Raw genomic sequence first — 10,441 nt, 5'->3', positions numbered from 1 at the left:
AGCTGTGCTCAGAGTCAGCTGGGGCAGGGCAAGAGAAAAAGGGTTGGATTTCTGTAATTTTATTCACCTCTCCTGTAGTAAATGGGTTTTTTTCCTCCAAGGTTAGCCCTGATGTTGTTAATGATGCCTTGGACTCAGTATATTGAGTCAATCAACGTACAAGTATCTGATTTTTTGCCCTGAAACATGAAGGTTTACTATATAAAACTATTAAACCATGCCCTAAAAGGTAAGCTCACTTCTCTGTGTCATTACATGTTAGCTACTATCCAGTATACTGTAAAGCTCAAAAGACTTGCAGACTAGACCTCAAGCTTTTCCTTGAATTTCGCATTTGGAATCTCTTCAGGAAGAATCTTCCACTCAAGAGCTACAGTAAGTGATGCTGGAGGTCATAAGCTCTTCTCTTGTCTTTAGAAGTAATTTCACTTCAGCAATATGATAATGTCACTTCAGGCAACTTGAAAAATCTCTGTGTCTACATTGCCTGTCATTTTAAACTCAAATGTTTGGCTTTACAAGTACAAACAGCTGTTCCAAACAATTACCAAGGACTGGAAAGTGACTGAAAATGTAGTTCGCTTGTACAAACACTGGCTAAAAGGTCTGTCTTAAATAAAGTCCTAAAGGATTGAAGTCGCTTTTTAAAAGAACACCTGTAACTATAGAGTGCAAACAAAAACTACTACCCAAGAGCATGCACGTTTAGGCAAGTTTAGCAAAAACTACAATAGCATATGTTTTATATTATATGTAGCTCTCATACTGATGTGTACTTACTGGAGATATCACTGTCTGATTGGTATAAATTCGAACTCCTCCCTAATACAAAGTTAACATGTATTGATTTTCCATTGTCAAATCAATACCCACGTACTTTTCCTCCCATCATTCTTCATGCTTTTTTATCTCTAATATCAAAATTCCCTTTCACAACAATATTATTTTCTGATGATTTTCATCTTTCTTATTCTGCCTTTGAAAATGTCATTCTGGAAAGCACACCCACAGGGAGTGGGCTGCTGGCAGGGAAAGGACAGGGGGAGAAGGGATCAAAACATTACTTTTTCCAGTCACGTCTTTTTCCTTAAAGCGGCTTCCACTGGTCTCTGTCAGTGATGGCACGGTGCAAGCAGACAGACCTTTGCTCCGACATGCTGCAGATCCTCTGACAGAGGTACCTGACATAGATGGTTTCTGCAAGGCTCAGTGGGGTGTAATTGATTTAGTACCATGATCAATGACTTTGTGCTGGGCTTAGGATACTCTTTATAGCCTGAAAGCATGAGAAAATCAGCATGACCTGTTCAGCCTACCGGGAGGAAAACATCTTTATTTTCTCCAAAAGCAAAGGGGAATAGCTGACATTTCAGCTCTGTACCATCAGCCGTTTTCAAGCCGCAAACACCAGCCTGCTACAGCACGGTTTGAAATACACCAAAGTGCCGGGGTCTGCTGCAGATCTTTGTGTATGACCTCTGCCAAGCCTCTGTGTAACTTTTTTCACTACTGTGTAGGAACATCATGTGTGATTACTACCCCAAACACTGTAGTGTAAGAAACACAAATTCCTGCCATTCTCCTTCTATTGGAAACAACCACACCATTTATTCCCTTTCCTAAACTGATCATCACTGAATCACAGAATCGTCTAGGTTGGAAAAGACCTTGAAGATCATCAGGTCCAATCATCCACCTAACATTGACCATCCCCAACTACACCAGATCCCTCAGCACTATGTTGACTACTCTTAAACCCCTCCAGGGATGGGGACTCCACCACCTCCCTGGACAGCCCATTCCAACGCCCAACAACCCCTTCTGCAAAGAAATGCTTCCTGATACCCAGTCTAAACGTTCCCTGGTGCAATTTGAGGCCATTCCCTCTTGTCCTATCGCTTGTTCCTTGGTTAAAGAGACTCATCCCCAGCTCTCTGCACCCTCCTTTCAGGGAGCTGTAGAGGGCGATGAGGTCTCCCCTCTCCTCTAATCTCCTGTTTTAGAGAAATAAGGACTTTTGCTGTCATGAGACTTCCCACCATTACACAGTGCAACTTCCACAGTTTAAAACCTGAAGCCATGTAATTGCTTCTTAAGACTGCTGCACCTGTGAAGGACCCCCACCATGTTTGCCTGCCTTTTGGCTTCTCCATTCTTCCAACCATCTCAGAAGCTTTGTCCTGGCTATTGACAGCTGAAAATATGGAGGCATTTTGGTAGTATCATGAACCCATTCCCATCCTTGGAATAAATTCCTCACTAATACACCTCAAGGTCTCATTTCTCTTTTTTATCTGCATTTACACAGTAACTTAGCCTCTATAGCAGTAACAGCTGATGGCTTCCCCACTAGAAAATATTTATTTGCCATGAAAATCAAAATCTGCCATCAAATTGCACTTTACAGGCTCTTAAGTTCCCTTCTATGTCTACTGCTGGAGTGTTCAAATGATACACCTTTTTCTGGTTGATATTTCTGTCCTTACAATGATTATACTTCTTGGCTTCACTGTTTAACAACTGTGTCATCTGTAAGCTTTTGTCCATGCTCTGCCCAAACATCATTTTTACCCCTTTCATCGTTCATCAGAAAAAACAGTGTGTTCATAGAGTCCTATGCATATTACAGTTTACAGTCTGTAATACAAATTGTATGTCTCCTCTGGAAAATAATGCATTTGCCATTGTGCATTAACACAGTTGTACTGAACCCAGAGATTTTTTTAGGCATTTTTGGTATGCAATGCCTTAAACATTTCCCAGTGAAGGAGCAGCTCCGTTCATCTTCTACCTCTGGGGGACAGGACAGCATGTTGCAAGGCTTTTCATTGAGCAAAGAACATGACCACCCTTTTTCTCTACCATCTGCACTAGAAAAGGGCTCCACTTCACACCAGGAGCAATTCATACCCCTCTGCCTACAAATGCCATCATAGATCACGGATCTGCCTAGAAGCCCTAGGAGGCATCTTTGTATCTACTGCTCCTTCAGCAGCCCTACTCATGCTGAGGAGGAACAGTTTGGGATTTTTTATGAGACACAACAGCAACACGACTCCTTGACAGCCAAAAAAATGGCTCTTCCAAATGCAAAAAGTCAGCATTTACAACGTGGAAAAAAGAAAAAGACGAAAGTCAAACTTACTAGAGGTGCAGAGCTTCACTAAGGGTTTAATTACATCCACCAGTCATGCTCTGTCATGACTGCGTAATTACATAATTGCATGCACTAGTCATACTATACATAGGATCCAGGTTTCAGACTTCAGATCCAGCATTTAGATTGGTAGCTGCTGCTGCTCCTTCTCCTCTTGCCTCACTTCCTCCTCAGTCACCCCAGGCTGCTGTGCTGCTGAGATTTTCACAGATCAAGCTTGCACTATCTGTTGGGAGTTTCAGCCTCCCATCCCGAAGGGAATGTCTCTGCTTGCATGTGCCAGCTTCTGCGTATGCCCAGAGCAAAGATGCTGCCTACCGAAATGAAGACTTTTTGCTTAAAAAGCTAATACAGATGTAGACTTTAACCATACCCATAGATTGAGCCTCAGACAACGTTCCTCCAGCCACTGCCCTGGCAAAGCAATTTCTGACCGCAAAGCCCTCCTTGCGGGCTGTCCTTTCCATTGGCAGCCCCTTGCCAGCCCATCTGTATCCTGCTGGCCCAGCTGCTGCACCTCCAGGGGCTTGTGTTTCTCCTACATGGTTTGTCCATCCCCAGTCTCCGACGAGTCGCTACTTGCAGCAACATCTCAGGCAAGAGAAACTGATGTCCCCCAAGGAGATCTGCCATCAGGGACCTAGCTATCTTTTCCTCCCTAGCTTCAAGGAGCTGTGCATTTTTTATGGCATAGCTGGGATACAGGAATGGTTCCACCAGCCAGCACCTTTTTTTCCTCTCTGAGAAGGTCTTCCAAAAGTGGTGGCCTGGCTTATCTCTACCCTGTGTGGTGTTAACCTCTGCCAGAGGTAAGCCCTGTGCTCTGAGGTTCATGCTGGCAAGGCAAACACTCAATACCTGAAGGGACAGGAAGATGTTCAGAATAATAATATCTACTCTGCAGAGATTTTCGTGGGCACACAAAATGCCGTTGCTCTTGTGGGGCATTTTGAGCTCTGTGCCTAAACCTGCAGCCTGAGCTTTGGCTGAACTCCATGTGGTGCTGGCAACCCAAGATGTGAAGTGCACATCTGAACTCCTTTAAGCTAACAACTTTAACCATCAATGCTCCATCCTTTCATGCCTTTCCACCCCATAGTCTACAGCTGTTTCTGTATCCTTTTAAGTGGCAGACAGTGTGTTAATAGAAACAAAAAGTTTAATAGTTATGTGATAGGGGAAGATTACTACAGGAATACTGCTCTGATATTTGTCTTGCCTGTACTTGTAAAACAGAATTTAAAGCAGACACTTTATCTCTGCAGCAGATAGAGTGTAACTTTGAAAAATAAGTTAAAAAGAATTCTAATTTAGCTTAGAAGGCAAGAAAGCAGAGATAAGAAACGCTCACTATAAAACTCCGTATTTAAATCTCTAGTTTTGTCTTCTATCCCTCTACTCCAACCCCAACGCTCTTCCACATACTGGAGTTAGAGATGCTCTGTGTAAAGAAATCATGGCACTTGTTGTGGTAACACCCTGGCTTCACAGCAAACCTAACTTTGTGATGTAAGTGGGTGCATTTTGCAGGGTGCTGTTATTGGAACATATTAGAAAAAGTCTCCAGAGCTGAATAAAATTCCATTCTCTGTCTAAATAAACAAGCATGGGTAACAGGTTTGGGTTTTTTGGTTTTGTTTTTTTTTTTTTTTTTTTTTTCTTTTAATAAGGAATGTTGTCAGTCCTATTTTATTATGCGTAATAGAAGGAGGTGAAAAAAATCAATATAAGCACTGTATCTAACCTATTTAAAACTACAATCACAATGTTATCTGAATGCCTTACAACATTGTTTAAATCCAACAAGTAGACAAGAAAACAACAAATCTATGCAGGGTTTTTTATACATATGGTGAGAAAGTTTGCAAAGTGTTAAAATATATTGTCTGTCCTGTATGTTTCTGGTACAAGGAGGTGATGTGTAGAATACTGTATATTTATGAACAAAGCCTTGACTTATACAAGCAATAATCGACTTCAAAACATACAATAATTAAAATATCCCCTAGAGCTGCTCATATAAAGTCAAATCCAGCACCTACTAAAGTTCAGCCAGCTGATTCTCTTTGACTCCAGTGGGCACTTGACTAAGCCCATGATAACTGTGAAGTACCTGACAGTCTAGTTGTATTCATATGAAAAAAATCACATTGCATAGATTTAGACAGGAAGACATGCAATAACAAGACAAGTCACAGTATAGCAAAACCTTGTTTCTTTGGTGAAACAGAAGCAGATATAAAAGTTACAAAGATTTTAGACTTTCATTCACAAAAAACCAGACATTCACATTATACACTATACAAGATAATAATATAAATAGAGAAAAGTATTATGTGCATTGTTTGGGGGCGAGGGGTGGGGATTGAACCAGCCAACACAGTGATGCACTTCCATGTTGAATGCACAAAGCCTGGGTACTCTTGATGGAGCAGTGGCTGCAAATTTCTTAAGAGAAGTTGTTTGGAACTCTAATTACTGTTCTCGATGAGCTATGGCAAGGTAACTTCATGGGCAGCTCTGCCCAGTACAAACTCTTACATGTTGGCTGGGTTTCAATTCTTTTCCTTTCCCTTTCAACTTTTTGCATCATATCCCCACACTAACACAAAGGCATAAACCTCCCATCTGTGTTTGTATTTGTAGTGTTGTTTAAAAAGGTATATCATAGGGAACTTACTGTACTTTATTTTAGCTGGGTTTTTTTGTGGTGTTTTGTTTGTTGGGTTTTTTTTTTTTTTTTTCTCTCTGTGCCCAAAGGTGTGCAAGGCACTTTGCAGAAATAACAGTCCTTTCTGTGGAGAGGTCGTTTCAAACGTTACCTTCTACTCTTACTATACACAACCGGGTCAGTCATTGAGCTGACCTGGGTAAGAAATCATAATAGAAAACTCCTACGTACACACTGCACCAACTACAACCTATAATCTCTTTGTGCACACACTTCTTTCTAGAAAGCCAAGATTCTGATTCTTCTGTAAGTTACACAGTTCTCACCCATCTAACTGCAAACAAATGATCCTGTTTAGCAGGAATTTTGTTCTCCAGGGAAATAGCAGTTGAACTGAAAGATGGTTCCAAAAGTGGAGCTCAGGGGCTAATACTGCACTGGCGAGCTCTTTTAATCTTCTTTGCATGGGTAAAATAACATCCAATAAATTAAATCAGTATGGCTTACTTCATTTATTTATGTACGCTTCACAGCTGCAGCATTCATACACAAACATTCATTACTTTATAAAAAGATTAAAAAATGGTTATATATACAAAATTATTTACTTTTTTGATTTTTGTTTGTTTTTTACAAAAAAAATCCCCCAAACACCAGGTCTATCTCCATTTTAGAATGCAGAGACCTGTAATATAGACCTTGTGGTTAATGTTGTAAAAGTAATTTTTTTTCTTTTTTTTTTTCTTCTTTTTGTTTCCTTTTCGAAAAAGTGGCCCTGGTTGATAAAGTTAATGTATTAGCACTTGGATTTTTACAGGCCCTCCTCGTCATACTCAACTCCTCCATGCAGTCCTTTCTCATGAATGGTGAAGCTGGAATGGAGAGCAGAAAAAAAGTTCCACATTGCAGTCCCTAGTTCATGCTTCATGCCACTGTTATGTGCTCTGTCTAAACTTTGCATCACATGGACACAAACTGTACCTTGGATGGGAATTGGCACAGTTCCCATTTAAAAAAAAAAAAAAAAAAAAAATCATGTAACTTGTGTGTTTATCTTCACCTGGTAATAGCAAATTTCAGTCAGTGAAGTTATTTCAACCATTTCCAGCCTAGGTAAACAACATAAAAACAACGTCATAAATGACTGAAGACCTCTGAGGCCGCTCTAACCATAAATATGCCTGAAATTAGTGTGACTTTTCATTTTATATACAAGATTTTAAAAACAACACACAATTAAACAACATTAAAATCATCTTATTTACATTTTCATTGGTGCTAAAATCGAGCTGTTTAAATATTGCAGAAGGCTGGTATATATCATAAAATGGTCCACACCGATGGCATATAGAAAACTAATAATCTTTATAGGCTGGAAATGGTTTCCTTTTATCCCCATAAGCACTTCTTTTTTTTTCTTTTTTTTTTTTTTAATTTTCTGATAAACACCATATTTTTGCAAAATGCATTGTGAATACCGCAGTCCATAGTTTCAAAACAATTTGATAATACTCCTATAAGTGATAGAAAAGGCACAGAAAGTTATGACTTTGGCTGAAATGGTGGAAATCCCCATTCACCATTTAGCTCTCAGCGCCTTGAGTCCTGCCATGTTCTGATCCAGCGATGATAGTGTTTTGATGAATTTAGTGATGTTCCCTTTCCTGATGAAGAATGTTTATAGTAGTATTTCTTAGAGTAAGTCCTTTGGTATGTGGACGCTGCAATAAAAACGAGGAAAAAAAGGAAGTTAATTTAAAATTATTTAGTTATGAATGAGCTGGCTACACTTCACATTACAGTTCCCTCTATTCTTGATTAATAAGAGAGTTAACAAATGATTAACTGGTACTATTACCGTGTTATAGGCAGAAGCATCTCTTACACACAGACCACTGCTGCAGAAAGAATTGTTAGTGTTATTAAGAACCTGTTGATTTCAGGGGCTTTTTAAGAGTGTTGTTTACTTTAAAAGAATCTTAGTGGCTTCTGTACAAAACAGAAGAGGAATATTTTCATTAGCTTTGGAGGCCTGACTTTTTCCCTACAGATGGCGTAAGCAGTATTGCTGTTATAAATTGTCATACCAGATTTCCACTTCTCAACATATATCTTGATTCCTCATTAATTTTAAACTAGTTTATTGTTTCTGATCCAACACTGTTTTGCTTTCAAAGAACTCACGATTCATGCAAGTAATTTTAGGCATATCCCATCTTCCATTCCCTTGACACCGGATGGTTGGAATATGACGCTGGATGAAACCATCTTTGCAGTGATATCTAATTAGGGAGTTGATCTCATAACGAGGTTTCATCTTCCCAAAGGTCTTTGCATTTTCCACAACAGGAGGCTGACCGCAAGCAACTGAAAGGAAGAGAGAACATAACCCAAAACATCAGTTTGTAAATGCACTTCTGAATATGGTACTGTCCTCTAAACCCTGGCTAAGGGCTGATGTCAAGACCTCAGACTCCCAAAGAGACACATCCAAATAAGAACAGGGAGATCAATATTTTCTGTAGTTCTCCTGTCTTGTAGACCAAATACAATAATGAATAAAATTGGAAAACAGCAGGTAGTATGGTTAGTATCACCTTTTTGGTTTCAATTTCTTATGTAAATTTGAGCCAAAAATCTTGTCATACTCACACAAAGAAGTGATTTTTACTGGAAGGCTGCAAAACCTGAAAACCAGTGAAGTTATTACAAGCATTTAAGAAAAAAGTCTCATTTTCAATACTCTTCAGGTCTTCCTCAACAATAGACTATTTAAAAGCACTTAAAACTGATGGATCCGTCAAGGCCCAGAGAACATGTTAACGAGAAGTTGTAAATGGTAATTGGGAACAGTGGAGCACACACTTCCCAGTATGAAGAGGCAGAGGCAATACCTAAAATATTGCTATACAGCTCCCGGTAACAGTCAGGTTTCCTGTAAGTATCAGCTCCAACAGTGTATAAACCAAATGTGCTTTCCAGATTCCAGTGTGCCATTCAACTAGATGGTTTTGGAAAAGAGTAAGACAAAGGTCAGCATAACTTGGTGGATTAAAAGTATGCTCAGTTGAAGCTGAAAAGCTAACCACACACCAGTGGTTAGGCTGCCGGCTCTGACTGCCTGCTACTAATACTGTACTGCACACATACTTCACGGTGATGCCATCCCAGGAAAGAAGAGCTGGTAATATTTTCATGGTATGCAAATAAAGCAGGTCTGCCAGGTAACTGAATGCCTCTTTTGCTGATATCTGTACCTAAGAAATTTGCCCGGTTTTAACCAAGAGTTTCAACTGTGTAAACTTTTGTGCCTGACTCAAGAACAGAGTAGGTAGAGGTATAATGTGTGGGTACAGAGAAATGATGACTTTGTGAGGCTAACTCATTTGAAGGCTCACTGTGCTGGTCACCAAAAATCAGCTAGAATTTGTCATTTTAATTTTATAAATCTGGGATTTAGAGAATTATGCTGTTGTTACTGGAAAGTTTGTACCTGTTCCTTTCTTGCAGGTATAGGTAAGGTGATAATTGCATGGCACATCATTCCACTGCCCATTCTCATGCCATATTATAACAACACAGTCTTCTCCAGCAGAAAAGAAGCTGTCTGGCTGGTTTGGTCGCCAGTTCTCATATTGCTGCAGAAAAGAGGAGCAAAACCATTATTACCAGTGTCAGAGTATGTTTACATTCCATTTTACAGAAGAACACATAATACTACCTTTGCTGAAGAACAATCTCAATTGTTTGATTCAGGCTGTTAAGCATGAACTAAACAAAGCTAGATTTATAATATCCTCCCCCTCTATTAACAGATTATCTCAGTGGGAAAAAAATAATTCTGATCTAACTTCTCACTTACTGTAAACTGATGTCAGAAGAACAAAACAAAGTGACACAATTCAGTGCAAGCAAAATCTGATCCTAAGTGTGTTGAAACACACTTTCCTACATAGACAGACATGGAGTGGCAGGAAATGCAGAAATGGTCCATAACCCTGGTTAGTCCACATCTACTAAATGAAAAATTACAGGCTAGCTTCTCAGACTCAAATTATTTATTCTCTGACCTCATTTAATGAAGTCATTCAATGGGACGATGTGCAGAATTAGGTGCAAAATAAGTAAAGGTGTCAGAATGTGCCCCCAGATCATTGCAGATTGATATTTCCATTAACAAGGCCTAGGTGGCAGACTAAGCATATACAGAAGCCTTTCAGCTTTAGAAATGACGATCCAAATTCTGCCCTCTGTAGAAGAACTAACTCCAGACATCTACGAATACATACAGAAACTGGCACACCAGTTTTACAAGATCTGATTTAGAAATCTGATTGTCGGTATGTGACCAAAAAAAAAAAAAAAAAAAAAGCAGCTTCAAATAGATGAATAAAAATCTTTAGCATAAACAAAAAGTTTCTTCACCCTGCACCTAGGATACACATCTGGCATATTGATTTGGGGTCCAAGCTGGTTACATGCATGTCTGCACTTATTTAGCTACACAGCTCTGCAGTTTTCAGCTCCGTATCCACCTGAAGATACGCCCCTACGAAGAGCTGAGGATGCTGGCTGCTGCCTGGTTGTGCACAGCTCCGTGCATGGGCTACACC

The 10,441-nt window shown here is 39.7% G+C and overlaps 1 protein-coding gene across 1 annotated transcript in view; it reads right to left on the bottom strand.

Moving 5' to 3' along the window:
- Positions 1 to 6,325: 6,325 nt before the first annotated feature.
- The window catches only part of VCAN (versican), a 112,685-nt gene continuing 108,569 nt past the window's right edge, over positions 6,326 to 10,441 (bottom strand). The window contains exons 11-13 of the mRNA XM_074931865.1: positions 9,322 to 9,466; positions 8,013 to 8,195; positions 6,326 to 7,549 (exon numbers count right to left, since the gene is read on the bottom strand). Of these exons, the coding sequence (XP_074787966.1) occupies positions 7,419 to 7,549; positions 8,013 to 8,195; positions 9,322 to 9,466 (459 nt within the window). The 3' untranslated portion in view covers positions 6,326 to 7,418. The remainder of the gene's footprint in view (positions 7,550 to 8,012; positions 8,196 to 9,321; positions 9,467 to 10,441) is intronic.

Source organism: Athene noctua, chromosome Z (genome assembly GCF_965140245.1).
Source record: "Athene noctua chromosome Z, bAthNoc1.hap1.1, whole genome shotgun sequence".
Classification (NCBI taxonomy): domain Eukaryota; kingdom Metazoa; phylum Chordata; class Aves; order Strigiformes; family Strigidae; genus Athene; species Athene noctua.
This window is presented reverse-complemented; position numbering and strand designations above follow the sequence as displayed.